The 19208-nt window shown below is 36.3% G+C and overlaps 2 protein-coding genes across 10 annotated transcripts in view; one reads left to right on the forward strand and one right to left on the reverse strand.

Annotated features, from left to right (window-relative positions):
• Positions 1-840: 840 nt before the first annotated feature.
• On the forward strand, positions 841-7477 carry LOC100247650 (protein AMEIOTIC 1). 7 transcript variants are annotated; one of them, XM_010654733.3, is made up of 9 exons: positions 841-910; positions 1162-1211; positions 4646-5273; positions 5357-5737; positions 5843-5939; positions 6022-6105; positions 6292-6878; positions 6965-7076; positions 7179-7477. In XM_010654733.3, the coding sequence occupies exons 3-9, from the start codon at positions 4789-4791 to the stop codon at positions 7296-7298; spliced, it is 1866 nt and encodes a 621-aa protein (XP_010653035.1). In that variant the 5' UTR covers positions 841-910; positions 1162-1211; positions 4646-4788; the 3' UTR covers positions 7299-7477. The 7 variants fall into 7 exon arrangements, with proteins under 7 accessions (XP_010653035.1, XP_010653034.1, XP_010653037.1 ...); XM_010654732.3 differs by having other exon boundaries at positions 4716-5273; XM_010654735.3 differs by having other exon boundaries at positions 906-1026.
• Positions 7478-7994: 517 nt separating this feature from the next.
• Positions 7995-19208, reverse strand: part of LOC100252760 (uncharacterized) — a 67273-nt gene continuing 56059 nt past the window's right edge. For 2 of the 3 annotated variants that reach the window (XM_010654738.3, XM_010654740.3), the window contains exons 17-21: positions 12451-12726; positions 11297-11413; positions 9728-9880; positions 9340-9487; positions 7995-8303 (exon numbers count right to left, since the gene is read on the reverse strand). In XM_010654738.3, the coding sequence (XP_010653040.1) occupies positions 9392-9487; positions 9728-9880; positions 11297-11413; positions 12451-12726 (642 nt within the window). In that variant the 3' untranslated portion in view covers positions 7995-8303; positions 9340-9391. The remainder of the gene's footprint in view (positions 8304-9339; positions 9488-9727; positions 9881-11296; positions 11414-12450; positions 12727-19208) is intronic. The other variant, XM_010654739.3, reaches the window with a different exon arrangement.

The raw sequence follows: 19208 nt of genomic DNA on the forward strand, positions 1-19208 counted from the left end.
AATAAAATACTTTTACTAAAAATACTTTAAAAAGAAACACAACCAAACATATTCTAAAATTATGAATAAACTTGTCTATCTAACATGAGAGGGATGAAAAAGGTCAAAAATATAAATATTACACCCTGACAAGGTAGGAATGGATTTTGTTCTATTTAATGGTTAGTAAGCCCGATATCTTATTTAATATTTGTTTATGTGCAAGATTTTTATCATATGAGAAGAAATCACGTGTTATTAATTTTTTTATATATATATATTTTAAAAGGATAATTGGTTGAAGACATTCTTATCCTAGATGTGAAAAAAAAAAGAAAAAAGAAAAAAGTAAATTAATAAGATGTTGATTTTATGGATGGTCGAATAGATAGAAAGAATATGAGACATGTAAAATACCAACTCTCGATGCCAAATATTTTCTAATTCAATGTATTAAAAAATATTAAATTCTAAATTCTTCTTCTGCATGGGCTTGTACAAATGTAAATTATAATTTGGAATTTTCCTTTATAAAAAGGCAAAAAGGAAAAATCTTGAATTTAATCACCCTAATAATTTAGTTTTATTAATATTAAAATTTTAAAATTAGAAAATATTAGATAATCATTCCTTTATAAAGTTAATTTTTTTTAAAAAAATTAAAAAATATTATAATATTTCCTAAATCAAACCCAAGTAGTCCAATTCTTTTAAACTAAGAATTATTAACGAAAAGAATTATTTAATTTATTTCTATTTTTATTAATACCTTTTTTTTTAATAAAAATATATTGAAAACATTCGTACAATAATAAGAAATAAATAAAAAGGAAATTAGAAAAACCTTTAAATAGGAAGGGAGGCTCATGCATGAGTTTCACATGGCACCAATCTAGTGCAACGTGTTCCACCATAGGGCCTCTGCTCTCAGGTTCCCCCTTTTTTCTTTCTCTTCCCAAAACCCCTTTCTGGCGGTTTAGGGTTTTAGTGAATGTATTTCTAGGGTTTCAACACCTTGATTTTTGCAACTTATCCAAGCTGGAAAAAGTTACCTTCTTCTTTTTTTTCTCCTGTTCTGATCCTGGGGCGTTTTTTTTTAGGGGTTTGGGCTTTTTTTGAAGTTTGAGTTTTTTAAGGTTTTTCTAGGGTTTTTGATGATCAGTTTGTTTTTTGTGTTTCTAGGGTTTTGATGTGAAGTGGGAGTTGTTTTGAAGTCGCCATTGTCTCTCCAGGTAAGAAAATCTGAGTTTCTGCACCTGTTTTGGGTTAATCTAGGCTGGTTTTGACTTAGGCGCCCGGTTTGGTTCCCGGGATAATGTGGGAAAATAGATGGTTTGAAATCGGTGTATCTGGGTGGTTTCTTTACTTCTTGTTTTGTTTTGCTTGTTTTGAAGCAAGGGGTGTGAGATTTTTGTGTTTTATTTTATTTTATCTTTTTATTTTTCTGGGTTCTCCCGGGAACCAAACAGTGGGTTGATTGATGTAGTGCATTCTGTAATTTGAGTTAAGATATGGGATTCTTGGGATCCTTTGTTGTGTGTGTGTGTGTGTGTGTTTGTGTTTTTTTTTTTTTTTTTTCTGTTTCTTAGCTGCCAAACAGGTTGTTAGTATGTTAGGATTTTTTTTTAAGCATAAAAGGTTTGTTTAAGGCTTTATACGTGAATGCAATAAAAGAGATACAGAAGAAAGAAAATAAAATAAGTTGTGGAAAAATCATTGTCTTGGTGTGGTTTGTTGAGACCATTTTGTTATGTTAGTAAAAATGGAAAGATGACAAAGACAAGAAAAGCATGTCTTTAAAGGGGTTTCTGAAAAGTATTTGCTAATTCTTGAAAAGCTTAAAAGGGTTTCTCCCCCATTTTAATTTCAATTCTTGTTCAAATGGAAAATGGGACAACAGAAAGTGTCGATTCTCAACAGTTGTTTTGATTTCTGTTTCCGAAACCCACGTGAAAGAGACCCTTATTTCCTTATCTGAAAGACTCGCACATGCCAAATGCGTTCCTATTGTTTTAGAAAGCATATCAACAATATTGTTTTAGAAAGTGTATGAACAAGGATCGATGCAAATCGTCTGCAAAGAGCCTTGTTTTTGTTGAAAACATTTTGGTTACAGAACCTTAACTGATATTTTGGGCATTGCTTCCTTTGAATTTCATTGGAAACAACAAATACCTCAAATTATTGTAACCATGCAATCCAATGTTTGATTATTGAAGGCATATGAAAACTTTTGTGGGGTCTTTAGTGCAGATTTTGTATATGAATGTGGATGTGTCTCTTATGATTAATGACTTTTACTGTTTTGATCGCAATAGTAGGATTGTAGTTAATTATTTTATTTGTACTTATTACATCGGGACTAGGTGGCATATTAGGAAATTTTTATAGGAAAATGTAGGGAGTTCTGTTTGTATCTTTAGCTCAATTTTTTTTAAGTCTTCCAATAATTCAATGATAAGTTAATCCTTGAGATCAACAAGGCTAGTCTTAGGTGTGCTTGAAGTTGCAACATTAAGATTAGGTCAAACAACGCTGTCTCGCATTTTGACTGCAAGTCACTTTGAACCATATGGACAACTTTTATACACTCACAGACAATATAGCTTACAGAATAGGAAAAAATGGCATTTGGTATCAATCAAAACCCTTAGAAACATATATAGGTAACAAGACACAAAATGTACAGAAACTCAATATTATGGAATAATTCTAAACATTTACTATGTCTGATATTCTCTCAAATCTTCTAATGTACTATTAATTATGATTATAATAGGAAACCATATTGTTAGAAATTAAAGAGTGCAATCATTCAGCCACGAACTGTGAAAGACAGTTGATTTGTCACAAGATGTGAACCACTCAGTCACCACTTAATGTTAATGCTTGCTGCTTCTTCCCTTTATGATGCTCCTTCCTTAAAGATTACATGTGGAAGCTACTCCTGAAATTGTATGCTTTCAACACTTCATGGTGACACAAATAGAATAGTTTCTCAAATTAATTAAGCATCCTATGCTCACTACATGAATGGTAAATATCATATACCTCCACATGAGAAGATATGACGTGTCTTAGCACAAACAATGTCTTAATTGGATTGCCATAAGAGTAGGCATAACATGCCATGCTAACACATTTTAGGCATTATGGCTACAAGAGGCTCCGATTCCAACCAACCAAAGACATAGGAGGAGGTAAAAGCAGCATTTTGATCTAACACTTGATCCCATATTGGCGTTCAATTATTTACCTACATTTTCTTTTATTGAGGGAATGGAATGAAAAAGAAAGGGAAAGCATTAAAGAAATAGAAGTGGAATAAACTTAGTTGTCCTGTGGATTCTATGATGAAAAGGCACAGAGATGGTAATTTTAGAATGTTAAATTGGCTATCTTTTAGGAAAAACTCAGATTTAAGTGGCATGGTTATCAGATCTGAGTCAAACATTGAGCCCATTTTGAAGTTTGAGTCAAATGTTAAGTGGCATAGTTATCGGATCCGAGTCAAATGTTGAGCCCATTTTGAAGTTTGGGCTAAAAATATTTCTTAAATGAAGTTAATCTTATCACAAATCTTCTAAGATACTACTAATGATACAATGCATCACTGTACACTGTATTTACAATGCTCTTCCTCGTGCTTTGTCTTGATTATCTTCATTTTCTCTTTCTTTTTATTTGTTTAGCCATTTGTTGCTCTCAAGATGCAATGCTAATGAATTAAACAATATTTGGTTCATTGTGATATTGTAACTAATTATTTTTGTTAAAGTGGAATTGGTAGATGTTAGGGGGCACACGGGGCTTTGTAATGCCACTATACTCGTGATTCAAAAATCATTGTCCACACCTATTTTGGGCTCGATACTTGCTTTTCTTTTAAAGAAACTACGAAAAGGAAGTTTTAAAAAAGCTGAATGACATACAAATTCCTTATTGGCAGGACATGCACCTCTCGTTTCTTCCCTCAGCTGTTATTTGCCTGTTTTCATTCTCATCACTGCACATTCCTTGCCACTAGCTAATATAAAAGTTCCAATGGGAAATGACCATTTGTGAGTCAAATTATGGGACAAATTCCTAAGTTGCATGCCAGCAATGAAATCTTCATAAATGAAGATGAAATTTTGAAGCATGAAAACATCAATATTTTCTGGGTATAAAGAAAATAGGTTGAATACGTAATGCTACCATGACTCCCAATGAATATCCCAAGAATTGTGGCTTACAGTCCATTCTTAGAGGCAATTGGTAATTTTTTTTTAAAGATGTGCATTTCTGTGTCACTTGGCTCAATCCTAACAATAGACTATGGTGTTCTGTCAATTATCCTTTTCTTTTCCTTTGATATGTCAATATTTTTTTTTTGGGCCCTGCTGGGACTTGAATGTGGTACCCTCCCAAAATCCCACCCAACCCCTTACCACTCGAGCTAGACCTCAAGCCCATCAACTCTATTTTTTCCATTATTGATTAAAGAAAATTTCGATATTACAAAGGGGAAACTAAATTGGGACCTGTTTATAAATTGGATAGACAATGTGCCATCCTACCCTGACTTGACTCCGGTTAATTTGGGTTGTTGTGGTGAGAAGTCAGATAAAGTTCAACTTCTTTTTTAAATTTTAAATTAGTATTGAATCATGAGGGGGTTGTTCAGGTGAGTGGGAAGACAGAGCTGGGCATATCATTCATGTTTCTGAGCATCCTCTCTTTTTGCATTTCATCAGCAACAGAACCTGTGAAAGACTGGACGAAGCATCGAAGAAGGGCACGTGTTGGTCTGTTCTAAGACACACGGGAATGGTGCAGTGGGGGGCTTGTCGAAGAGTTTTCATCACTCAGCATGGAGAGAACAACTCTCAACTCTCATCTAACACTGTTGAAAAAGATGGAGATGAAGAAGCCATGGTAGCTGACTCCCATTTGATAAAAGACAGCCAGAAGAGCAAGCGCCTTTGCTCTGTTCCTCGTCAAGAGCCAAATGCAGTAAGATCTGAGAAGCTCTGGGATTCTTGTCACCGGGTTTTCATTAATCAGCAAGGAGAGAACAACCAACAACCTCCATCTAGCATTGTTAAGGAGGATGATGATTCAGACAGAGATGATGAAACAATAACAGCTGAACCCCTTGTGCCAGAGGAAAGGCAGAAGAGAAAGCGTACTTGCCCTATCCAATTTCAAGAAATGGACACAGCAAGATATCAGAAGCAAAGGCAAAGTCGTCATTGCAATAACAATAAAAAGAACAAGGTCAAGAGTTCCATAAACAGATGGTCTGAAGATAGGTAGAGATCATATCAATTATCCTCATCACATCTTTTATGTAGTTATGGTTGGTTATAAAGTCAGCTATGTGTTCATTATGAAGGTATAAGCTGGCAGAGGAAAGCATGCTAGAGATCTTGAAGGCTGAAGGGGCAGTATTTGGCAATGCGATTACCCGACCAGCACTGAGATCGGCAGCTCGTAAGCGCATTGGCGACACTGGGCTACTAGACCATCTACTTAAGCACATTGATGGCAAGGTAGCACCAGGTGGTGCTGAGCGATTCAGACGGTGGCACAACACAAATGGAGTGATGGAATATTGGTTGGAGGGTGCTGACATGGTTGATATTCGGCGTGAGGCTGGGGTGCAAGATCCTTTCTGGGTCCCCACAACTTCATCTGAGCCGGGTGACCTCTCTCATGATCCCATTATAGCTCAAGAGTTGAAGCTGCTTAAGGCAGAAATGGCCAAAATGAAGAAGTAATAAAACCAGAAAACACAATTTTATAAACAAACTTCCTGTGATTGATTTAGGTATGCTCTGATATTCACTGTATTTATTTTTTCATTTTTTGGTATAAACAGAGATGTGCAGAATCTGGTATCCAAGAAGAGAGAGGAAGTTCAACCTTCAACCACTAATCAAAGGCCAAAACTCAACAGTTCCTTGCTTCAGCTACAGGTGAATGTGAATAACAGAAAATATTAGAATAATTTGAAACTTCTGATTCAGCTTAATGGAACTATAATCTTGATTTTGACAGGAAACACGGAAGGAACTAGAGAATTGGAAAGCTAAGACTGAGAAACAGCTGACAGAGATTTCAAATTCTTTGAACAGTATGCAGGTATCTAAATACTCCACAATCTTGTCTTGTCTTTTTGCTTTGGAGAAACATCAGAGATTGATATGATGAGATGGGATGACAATGATACACTCCATGCAGTAGACAACCGCAATTGTGAACCTGTTGATTTTGTTTGTAGCGGTAGCATTTCTATTAGTCCTTATCTGGTGTCTTATTTTTTGACAGGAAATGCATGAAGAATTGGTGGAATGGAAAGCTAAAATTGAGCAGCAATTGACAGAGACTTCAAATTCGTTGAGTGTTGTGCAGGTATCAAATCAGTGTGCTACCTTCAGTCCCTCAGCTTCGGGGGAATGGGAAAATTGGTTTGGGAGCAATGAGCTGGGCAATATTCCAGTAGATTTTCCTAATTGGCTGGAGAATGGTGACCTAGTTGATATGGTACCAGAGGAGATAGTACCAGATCCTTACAAAGCCCCACCATCCGAGGAGAAGCCTAGTAATATCCTTGTTAAAATCGAACCCAAGACCACTGGACAAGACCCCTGCCAAGCCTCACCACCTGGGAAGAAGCTGCCCAGTGACAACCTAGTTGATATTGAGCGAGAGGCAACAGTGCAACAACTTTACCTAGCCCCACCTCCTGTGGAGAAGCCTCATGATGCCCGATTTAATATTGAGCCAAAGGCACTGGGCCTAGATCTTTACCAAGGCCCATCAACCTGGAAGAGACCTAGTAATAACCCATCTATTGACCCCTCTTGCACTAGAGAGCTGGAGCTGCTGAAGGAAGAACTGGCTGCAGTCAAGAGGTAACAAAACTAAGTCCATTTTGGAGAAATTTTAGGATAAATCTTAAGTTTTCCCAGTTTTTTTACATTTCTTGTTGCATTAACAGAGATGTGCAAGATCTAGAACCCAACAAGCCAGAGGAAGATAGTGTTGATTCGACTCCCAATTCATCTTCCTGTACTGATTTGGACCTTGATAATTCATTGCTGCTGATGCAGGTGATGTTGAACCGCATGTTAGGTGGCTACTATTATGTTTAATTTTATTTTTTGGGTTCAGCTTACATTTGGAAATCGTTTCTTGTCTTTTGTTTTGGACAGGAAATGCAGAAGGAATTGGTAAAATGGAAAGCTAAGATTGAGCAGCAACTGGCAGGGATTTCGGTTACTTTGAATGGTATGCATTCAAAGTTGGTGCCAAAGGTTGAAACCGTAGAATAGGATAGAATAGGATATCAGTCATTGCAAAAAGAAAGGCTAGGATGTTAACATGATTGCCAAGGTATTTTTAGGGCAGGTAGGATCGAAGTTTTGTACATGGCCATCCAATTTATCACCAGCTATAAGTTTATATATATATGAGCAGCTAATATATATATATACAGAGATATTGCTTAGCAGGTCGTGGCCTATATGAGCAGTTGCTCTCCCTCTCTTTTTCTGTGTTCTCTGCCTCTCTGGGTTTTTCTGTATTTACGGGGTCGACCGCATGAAATTGGTCATGAAACCATCTTCTCCGGAGAAGATTTCAAACAAGAAAAGCTGAAAATACATGTATACACATGGAATCAAAATATATGATGATGTAAGGGCCTTCTGATGAACAATGTTCAAGGTTTAATCATCAGAAATTAACTCATGATTCAAGCTCTTGAAACCAACTTCCCCCTCTACTTTTGTTGGCAATTCGCCCTGAATTCCGACAGGATACACACGCTATCACAAAACCCTCTATTAAATTGAAAAGCTCTCTGCAGTAAGTGTTAAGGAAAAGCCGCCAGTTACTATGATACCCTTCATCCACAATATTTTGATAGAAGTACTGCTTCCTATCCTACAAGAGAATTAATGCAAGTTCTGAGAGTATCAGCACTATACATAGAACGGAGCACCATATGGTAAAATCTGACACCAATGTACCAATCAAACTAATCACAAGATCTTTTCCTTGACATGCATGAATCCATTTTTACAACAAAGAAAGCTGTCAATAACTTATGTAAAATAGGGTTACAGGTGGGCAAAGACGAGGGGTTCATCAACTACAAAGAGAATTTAGAGTGTCATCTACAATCCTTACTCTCTTCAGAAGCCTCAACTCATCTGGTGTGAGGGGTGAAAGGTATGGATATGAAATAAGAGTTTACAAAGAAACAAAAAACGCTCATCTTTCTTTTGAATGGTGTTAACCCCAAAAGTGTTGTGTTGTCTGAATTTCAGTGCCTCCTGTTAACAAAAACAAAGAGAGATCTGATAAGGAGCCGATTCTTGTCAGGAATATTGCTCATGCAGTAATGCATTAAGGTGGTTGGAACTATTTAACAACAAAACCAGAAAACTAGAAACACAATTCAATCGATGAAAATCAAATCCTTTTTTAACACCTTAATAGCACAAGGATTATTCAGAATCTTTATACCAAAAGAACAGAGCTAACATAAATGATCAATGGCAATATCAAATATGGAAACATTTAAATGCTACTGAAAGAGCAAAGGCCTTCAAACAGACTCTTCATGGGGAGGAGAATTTAAATTTGGGGTTTGGAGAAGAGAAACTAAAAGAAAAGCAAATTGTTAATACAAGGAATGCCTACAATACTTTTTCAGGTAAAAGGGCAATGGAAACCGTAGAGTTCCCAATTGACCTAAAAGCTTAAGTCGAAGGATATGAACTCACAATGTATACCAAGCTAACAAAAACAAATCTTGAAGTAGGGTAATGCTATTCATCAGAGACAGGTTTTTATTGCTTCTCCTATGCTCACAATGGCATGGGAGGCAAATATTTGCAAAATCATGGGAGATTTTATGGCATGGACTGTACAGAGAAACAATTTAATTTAATCATGTTAAACAGCATTTTTCCATTGAATAGGTCCATGCTTTTTGGCTGCATGTTACCCACATCCATGGTTAACTAAGCTACTGTAAAGTTGTTTTCCCTTGTCAGATTGCCCGATCAAGGTTTCTTGACAAAATATATAAGCCTGAAGCAACAAATGTTTCTTATATTTATGGGTTTGGAATCTTTCATGAAGAACCATAGCAGGAACTTGCTACAAAAATAGGGGTAAGTTTAACTGTTTTCACTAAAGACACACTAATTTTATCAGTCCCGTATCCATCATAGCAACCTGGAGTATTAAATGGTTTTGTTTCAAAAGAAAAATATAGAAACTAGCATAAACAATATTCAAGAGATTCATGTCCACATAACTAGGTTTATGGAATTGGCTAAAATAGGATTAGTGCAGGCTTACTTCATCACCAGAAAGTGGATACCATCTAAGAGGAAGTTGCCAAGTAGGGGTTTTAAGTAGGCAATGACTTGGATTCGAGTTTCATCTTCACTTCAACAAGGCAGGCCTGAACATCCTTGAACTCTTCTGTGTCTGAAGAGCTCTCAGCCTGAAATAACATAAGTGGATCTTTCTCATTCTTTCCACAACAAAAAGCAAAGAATAATAGTGAGAGGTTTATATCATTAACATCAGAGAACGTGGTATTACAAATAAGAAGCCTGTCCAAAAATAAAAGCTACAAACAAGTTAAAACAATTTATCCTCAAGTGTGTTTGTGTGGCCATATGCATGTGCAAAAAATTGTTCCAAGTCAATATCTTTTTATGACTAGGAGGTAATATCTTGCCTGTTTAACTATGTTCTTTAGGTGCATTTCAGCTGCAAGGAGTTCTCGATGACTACCAGTAGAGGAAGAAATTTCCATATACACGTTACAAAGTTCCAAGGAGGCATGTGCAAACTTCTTAAACCGATCTCTATCTTTCCACATATCAGATCCCTGAAAAAGGGAAAAAGAGCATTTGAGCATTTTTAACAACAATTGAATGATGATCACAATGAATGCTTGTGATGTTTTGAATTACAAAAATATCTGCTTCAAATACTGGCAATCATAGCTTAGTTGAAAATTTATTAATGGCACATCTTAAGAAACTCCAACGAAGTGAATGACCTGAACAGTATAAATTATATCAAAAGTGGAAATCAAACATGTGATTCTCATAGCTATGTTGGACACATTCTTATGTCATTTTACAAGGTGACACTCAGTAAAAACCACAGGAGCAAAATATTTACAAATGTTTCATATGATTATTGAGTTTAAGCTGCACTCATGACCAGACTTCTTACGGTTCAAATGGAAACATAAAAAAGTTAGTTTTATCATATGTGGACCAAGGGAAGCTGAATCCTCCATTTGTTTTGTAGAGGATCACTTAACCCACTAAAGCTCTGGCCATGTCCTTATTAGGGGTTTGTGTCAGTTGTTTAACTTCTTTGTTGTATTTCTGCTCTTACCTTCTTGTACCAAAAGCAAAATAAGTGATAGGTTATCAGAGACTAATATAATGAAGTACCACAACTATCAGAGAACCAGAAGCTCCTCTCTGCTATTCCTCCCCCAAGCCCATAATTTCTGTTAGCTGGATGTACATTATGGGTTCATATCCTAACAGCTTAAAACTTTTAAGAAAGTTGGTAACTCAAAATGGAGATAGAGATCTTGGTTCAAGTCTCTCCAACTGCTACTACCCCATTTATTGATTCGGCTACTGCTGCTAATTTGTTGATTCATGAAAAATCTTTTAGTGAGAACTAAGTGAAGAAGGGGGTGTAATATATCACCCAACTGTCCCCAATCAACTTAGAGGATTCAGGCTCTAAAATTACATTTTTGTTCAGGCCTCCTTCACCGTCTCTCTTGCCTCCTAACACTAGAGCTTCTCAAGTTGCTCACATTGAGTTCATATATGTTTTTACCAGTGCATCACATAATAATTGAAAATTTCTAGTAGAAATATAGTTTCTTAATATAAAAAACAATCCATGAATTGAAAATGTGGCAATTAATTTTTCTTTAGATATAATTCAAGATTTAATGATAAAAAGAAACTTTGTCACCATTTTGAGGCAAAGTCACTATATATATTCATGACTGGAGAAAATTAATGCATTGGAATCTATAAATAAATCAACAATAAATTATTCATCTAATCACATGCGTAGAGGACTTATTGACTTCTGTTAATTTATCTGCACAACATAGTAAAATAATAGAGATATCTAATAGCTATGACTAATTTTCAAAAAGGAAATACAAAAAAAAAAAAAAAGGATCTGTAATGCACCAAAAATAATCAATACAAAATAATAAAAGCAAACTATAATAAATATGAAAATTTGATGTTGATACCTGATATGATCTAACTTGCTTCAAGAGGGCTTCAGAGCACATTGTGAGATCTCCTTTAAGTTTGTGCCATCTTGCATATAAGCCCCATATATCTGCTCTACCACCACTTCGAACTATCTAAATTAGAGAGAGAGATGCTCAACATGAATCAGATATATATATGCATACCTAAATGTGTTTTGTTGAGTGAAAAATTCCACGTATTGTGAACCATCCTTGGAGATGGGTGGTTTTCATTTTATCATTTCCCAGTAGGCAAAAATAGACTCTATCATATGTTTGTTTCTAATCAAAAAGAAAAAAAAAAAAAATAGGCTCTATTTATTATAACCATTGATACATGCATTTTGGCCCTGGATTCATTTGATATTACTTTACATGCTATATCATTCAACTAGAGTAATCCAGGAACCAAAACTGCAGGATCAAATAATGCATTGACAGCATTCATTTTAGCATGGGGATGATCAATGGAAGGACTAAAATGTTCCCAGTAACAATACTTTGTGCCCTAGCACACACAATCTGCCTTTTAAACCAAACCAAATTGTTAAGCATTAACCTAACTTGGTTTGATATATATTGTTAGCTCATTATCTTTTAACTTAAAACTTTTGTGTAAATGGAAGCCTAACCTAGTATGTCTTCATTTTTTGGGAGGTCATGAGTTCAGACCTTGCTGCTTGTTTATTTCTCCCATTTATGGAGCCCACATGCAAGTCAAAAAGGAGGTTGCCTACTAGGGTTTTGTGTTACTGTTAAGGAATCAGTTTAACTCAACTTGATATTTATAAAAGGAAGGTGGACAACTTTATTTTATTTCTTTCTTTATTTATAACTAGATCCAATATTTATACTCATCAAAGAAAAAAAAAACTAGATCCAATATTTATAAAATATTAGTTACAGGGGTTATCAAGAAAATTAACATTGACTCCCAAGATATTTATCAAGTTCAAAGTCTTGTGGATTACATTCTGGGAATTTATTTCTAGAAACATGTTTTTCATTCTTAAGTTTAGATGCTGGAAAAGCAAACACACCCAGAAGGTAAAGAAATATTCATCAGTTTATAACTAGAAATATGTAAGACCACATGGAGAGGGAGTTACAAGTCAACGGTAAAGTGTGTATAACAGTCAATGTTCACATACCTTTTGTAGAACCTTTCCAAGCATCTCAACTAAGTTCTCAGTTTCCCATGATATTCCCACCCTGGATTCTGAAGACATTAAGTCACCAACATGGATAACATTAGAATCAGAGGGATGAGTACTTTTAGTGCAATTGTCGTCATTTGCAGCCTCAGGGGACACAGGATGCCTTGTTGAAGTTCTTTTTTCCATTTCTAGTGTTATCCTCTCTAATAATTCTGAATCAATTCTTTTATTGTTAGTCAGATCCAAAACCATCAATATAGCTTCCAGTGCCTGCAAAGAAAAAAAAGACAATCATTGACAAAGAATGGTTCCTATCATCAATTCTCACATATCAATAATATGGTTCCATGCACATAACATGTCATAACCATGCAATGGCAGGTGGACACAAGAAAAAGGACTGAACATTAGATGAAACTAAGCTTCATGATTTATCAGAAACAACTGATTCTTTGACTCATGAACCAAAAGTACAATAAGGATGAGAAATCCTCAAGAAGCTATGAAAAGGAGATCACAGCAACCAGTCAGTCCATATACATAAAAGAAAACAAGTAGAAACAAGTATAAAAACAAAAGCTCATAATGACATCCTACAAAGGAAGTGAAAGCAGCTAATGCTGACCTATCCACTAGTTGATTAGCTAAACAACAAATACATGAAATGGAACAATCCAAATCAGTGGTAAGTCAAGGATTTTTCAAATCTAAGCATCCCATTACCAAAGTCCATGCTCCATAGAGATCCAATCAATAACTACAGCCAAGTCAGCTTCAAAAAGGATAATGTTGAGGCCCCTAGAAGCAGCCAGAGATAGCCTTCCAGCAAAGCTAACAACACTGTGATCTCTCAACAAAGTCCCTTAATGCAAATATTTATAACATTGTATTGAAGGAACAAAACACTCTTCCTTAGAGACTGAATCCAGTTGCAACATTCAACTAAATTTTATAGAATGGAGAAGAGCCTAAAAGGGAGGGAGACAAAATGAAGGATGAGTATAGTGATGCATTATCAAGCCTTAACTTTTCTGTACATATAAAGGTGGTAACAAAGCACTCAAAATTTACCCTATTGTACAAGTTCACTGATATCCACAAACTCAATATACATGTTTTCAATTGTAAGAGTAAGCTCCACTGGAACTTACAAATGATAGGGATAAACTTATAGACGACTGAGGAAATCCTCTTATTCAAAATTTATAGGATATATCATGACTTTCAATCAGCATTGCTTTATTATAGCGTTTTCCTCTTCCCAATGCCAATTTATAATGACCAAACCAGGGGTATAATAACAGCTTTCCTATTTCTTTCTTGTGGTAGTCACCTTTCAAGATCCTTATGGGGCATATTCTTAAATGTCTAAGGCTCTAGGAAGACTGGGTGTATGAAAGAAGAGGCATGGTGCAAAGCATAGGAAGATACAAAAAGGTAGTATTCATTAAACTATAGGCCATGATTGAACCATATGATTGGAAACTTAGTCCCACATTTGCTCCAACTATGGCAGGCATGTAGCAAAATGACATAATGATGGAACTCTCAGCCTCACACTTTTGCCCAAAGCATCATTTGGATTTGGTTCCTTAATTTATCCATACACATATCTTCTCTTCCCCAATTCAATAGTAGTTATCCACCAATGAGAACCACTATAGGAAGGTTCAAGGTTGAACCATCTAAGGTCCTAGATCAAGTAATAGGACATTCAAGGTACTGCTTTAGGAAGGTGGAACCATCTAAAATCATAGATCAAGTAACAAGACATTCAGGATGCCACTATTTCACATATTACGAAAAATCAACAAAGTTCTGACCTATATCTTAGCATACGTTACAACAGCTGAAAATTAACCATGAATGGCACAAATTTGCATGGATAGCCAGAAGCAAAGATAGGTCCGTCCATTGTAGTTAGCACATAATGCCTATTGGCTTTACTATCAAGAGTATTGGGCCCCACATACTAAGGTGGTGTTTGATAAAACTAAACTTAACTACTGAAAAACCTTAGAACCGAATTAGTAGAAGGAAAAGTGTTTGGTATTATTTTAGGTTTAAGTGTTGAATTTAATTTGACCATTTTGTAATGGGGACAATTGAAACCTAAAAGTGATTCTTTTTTACAAATTTATCCTTACATCAGTAGGTGTTGTAAGAAGTTTGGGGGTGGAAAGGAACTTGGAGTGGGCTTCTTTGGATGCTAGGGAGATTGCCGGTGGGGTTTTTTTAATGTGGGATTCTAGGGTTTTGGAGCTACTAAATATGGAAGTGGGTCACTTCTCCATTTCCATTTGATTAAAAAATTGTGAAGATGACTTTTCTTGGGTTTTTTTTAGGGATTTATGGCCCTCTAAAGGGGAGGGAGAGAAGGGAGTTGTGGGAGTAGTTGGTCTCCATTAGAGGACTATGAAATGATTCCTGATACCTTGAGAGTGATTTTAATGCGATGTGGTGTCTTCACTAGAGTGGAAGGGATGAAGGTCCTTTCAAGGCTGGGTTGGATTGGGAAGAGATTTTTTCTAGAGTTGCTCAATATTTGATGCCCAGGCCAAAATCCGACCACCCTCCTATTTTCTTGGTGTGTGAAAGGAAAAGGAAAGACAAATCTCCATTTAGATTTGAAAATATGTGGGTTAAGGTGGAAGGCTGCAGGGGCTTGGTCAAAGAGTGGTGGCAGAAATACGAATACAGGGGCAGTCCAAGTGTTGTGCCTTTTAATAAGATGCAAGCCTTGAAGGACCTTAAGTTGTGAAATAGAGAAGTGTTTGGGAATGTCACAACCAAGAAAGAAGTTGCATTGGAGATGATAAATTATCAGGACAACATCGAAGGGCAAGACCTCTTTTTGAAGATGATAGGAGGAGCCAAAAGTAAGTAAAGGATGAATATAGTCATTTAGCCATTGTAGAAGAAATCTCATGTAGGCAAAACTCCAAAGCTCTATGGTTCAAAGCAGGGGATAACAACACAAGATTCTTTCATCATATGGAAAATGCTTGACAAAATGGTAACCTCATCAACAGCCTCAGAATTAACAAGATTAGGACGGAAGGAGAGAAAGAGCTTAAAGGTGGTATTGCAACTTATTTTAGGTTTGTGTTTGATTATCCCTAAGCGATGAAACTAGAACTGGCAATAGATCTCTTCGAGTATATCGATAGTTCAAACAATACATGGCCAAACAAATTATCTATGGTCTTTTGGAAATTTGGTTGGCCTATTGTAGATAGGAGGTGATGCTGCTTTTTGAGGATTTTCATTCAAATGAGGTTTTTAGGCACAGTCAATGCCACTTTCTTGGCTCTTATTCCTAAGAAGGAAGGGGCATATGACATCAAAGATTTTAAGCCAATTAGCCTGGTGGGTAATATCTATAAGATTGTTGCTAAAGTGTTGGAAAATAGGCTAAAGAGGGTGGTTAGGAAGGTGGTATCAATTTTCCAAAACGCCTTCGTGGGAGGTAGACAAATCCTCGATGAAGCTATTATTGCTAATGAGGTGGTTGATACAAGGAAGAGAACTTTAAGATTGGGTTAGTTTGTAAATTGGATATAAAAAAGGCTTATGACCATGTGAATTGGAATTTTCTCCTTTCATTGATGGAAAAATGGGCTTTGATATTAAATGGAGAAATTTGATTCATTTTTGTCTCTTCTGTAAGGATGTCGGTTTTAGTTAATGGTACCCCTTCAGAGTTCTTCTAGATTGCAAGAAGTGTGCAACAAGGTGATCCTCTCTCACCTTATCTTTTTGTGTTAGTTATGAAGCTCTAAGTTGTCTAATCTCAATAACTAAGCAAGGAGGGTTTGTTCATGGCTTCAAGGTCGGGTATAGATGAGGAGAAGGTTTCCAAATCTCCTACCGCTTTTTTGTGGATGATACTCTTCTTTTTTGTGAGACCAATTTGAATAAACTAGGATTTAAAGGTGGATTGTTATTAGCTTTGAGGTTTTGTCAAGTTTGAAATTAATCTTCAAAAGAGTGAGCTCATTCTAATGGGAGATGCAGAGGAACTAGACAATTTGGCTTCTTTATTAGGATGCAAGGTTGGGCAGTTTTCTTATCCCAGTCTGCTCTTAGGAGTGCCTCACAAGTCTTTTGTTGTGTGGGATGCTACTGAGGAAAGATTCAGTAGTAGAAGATTGACCTCCTAGAAAAAATAGTATTTGTCTAAGGGCGGTAGATTAGTTCTTATTAAGAGCACCCTCGCAAGCTTACCAATCTACTTTATGTATCTCTTTGCTACTCCTAAGGAAGTAAGAAATAGATTAGGAAAAATTCAAAAGTGATTTTTTGTTAGGAAATTGTTGGGAAGGCATCAAGATGCGCTTAACAAGTTGGTCAAAGGTTTGAATAGAGAATAAGTCTAGAGGTTTGGGTATTAGAAGACTAGAGGTTCTCAATCGGGCTTACGTGACAAATGGTTGTGGAGGTTTGCTTTTGAGTAAAAGAGCTCTCAAAGAAATATCATTAAAGGGAAATTCGGGGAAATAGAAAAGGGGTGGACACGTTGTGAGGTGAGGGAGTCTTTTGGTATGAGTTTGTAGAAAGACATTAGAAATGGTTGGGAGGATTTCAACCACAGTAAAGTTATCCGAGTTAAAAAATGTACAAGAACAAAAATTTAGAGGGACAATTAGATAGGGGAAATCAATCTAAAAGAAGCTTTTCCTTTGATGTTCTTCTCATAAGAATGCTAGAAATGTAGACTTGTGAGAAGAGGGAGCCAATGGAGGTCAATGACTAATGTAGTTTAGAAGATCCTTCCAAGATTGGGAAAATGAAGGGGGTCTCGCAATTTATAGAGCTCATTTATTCAGTGCAAGACATAGGAGAAGATATCTTGGTTCAGAAAGAGCGTAAGAAGGGTTCTTTCAATGTAAAATCATACTACAGTTCTTTGCGTGCTGAATTAAGAGTGGAATTCCCAATTAAGGAAATTTGGGAGAAGATTTTAACTATTGACATGTTAATAAAGAGGAGACGGTTGATGGTTAATAGATGTGGTCTTTGCAAAGAGAAAGAATGTTTGCTTACTATATCTCAATTCATTATGAGAGGACAAAGTGGTTATGGATGTTTCTCTTAGCAATCTTTGGTCTAAAATGAGTATTTCCAGCTACTATGATAAATTTGCTTCTTAAGTGGAAGTTTAAGGGATTGGATAAGAAGAGACACCATGTTTGATAGATCGCTCACCTATGTGTGTTCTGGTGCATTTGGAAAGAGCGCAACTGCTAAATCTTCAATGGTGAAGAGCTATCAGGTCAAAGGTTAAAGAAGAACCTCAATTAGAGCTCTCTTGGAATGGACAAATGCTTCGATAGATTTGGGAGTTTTGTTAATGCTTGATTTCTTAAATAGGCTTAGTTATGGGTAGCTATGGTTTATTTGGTGGTTTTGGTTGTTTCATATTTTTTTTCTAGCTATACTTCCTATATATATAGGATGTGCCCTTTTTTGCCCTCTTTTAGTAGATTTGCTTTGCTTTTGTTTTTTTTTAAAAAGTAATATAATAGTACATGCTATTATAATAAACAAGTGTTGTACCACCTATTATGTTCATTAGGATCATATTATCTGCACTAACTACTTAGATTATTCATTCTATTTCTTTGTCATATTTTTTTTTTTTTTTGATAGGCAAAGACATAGTAGAGAGTATATTAAAAGAATAGGGCGCCCAATGGCAAACCCAAAGCATACAAGAGGTATACAACAAACGCCTTTAGGCTAAAAACAAAAGGAAGAAGGATACAAAAAACTTACCCACCGTCATCTATAGCCCACCCACTCAAAAAAACTAATTAAAGAATTAGACCCTTCAACTATACAACACTTGGACCAAGACCACAAATTGCTAACAAAAGAACATTTCATCCTTTGGATCGATGGATCCTCATTTTCAAAAGCAACCCTATTTCTTTCCCTCCAAACCGTCCAAAAAAGGCATAAGAGGGCTGCTCTCCAAACCTTCACCCGCTTCTTGCCCACAAACAATCCATGCCACCCAAGAAGAATCTCTTTCACTGACAATGGAAGAACCCATAGCACCCCAAAAAGATAACAAGTCCCATAAAATCCTAGCCTTGGTGCAATGAATTAGAAGATCATTTATAGATTCTTTGGCAGCACCACAAAGGTAACATCTATTTAGGAGAGACCAACCCCTCTTCTTTAGTTGGTCCAACGTTAGAGTTTTGCCATAAGTGGCTTCCCAAGCAAAAAAAACCGACCTTAGTAGGAACATATGAGCTCCAAATAATGCTTTTTGGGAATGGGACTGTGCTGCTACCCTCCAAAGCACTATTAAAGGATTTAACGGAAAAATTACCACCCTTTGCCTCCTTCCACCATAACTTATACTCCAAATTAATAACCACTCTCTTCCCTTACGAGGAGAAAAGGAATCTCTTTACCATCTTCATCTCCCAATCGTTTAACAGTCTCAAAAGGTGTGGATTCTTGCCCCCATCCTCCCCCATAGTATCCCAAACCTCCACCACCCACGCCTCTTTGGAAGTCACCAAAGCACACAAAGAAGGAAAAGAAAGAGTCTCGTCTCCGCACCACCTATCCTCCCAAAATCTCACTCTTCTTCCATTCCCTACAGAAAATACAAATTTGTTTTTCATAAAAGGTCATTCCTTTCTAATTTCCTTCCATAGCCCCACTCCATACCCCTCCCTTACTTCTTGGGTACACCACCCCCCTCCTTCTACCCCATACTTTCTACTAATAAC

The sequence above is a fragment of the Vitis vinifera genome, chromosome 7, assembly GCF_030704535.1.
Source record: "Vitis vinifera cultivar Pinot Noir 40024 chromosome 7, ASM3070453v1".
Lineage (NCBI taxonomy): Eukaryota > Viridiplantae > Streptophyta > Magnoliopsida > Vitales > Vitaceae > Vitis > Vitis vinifera.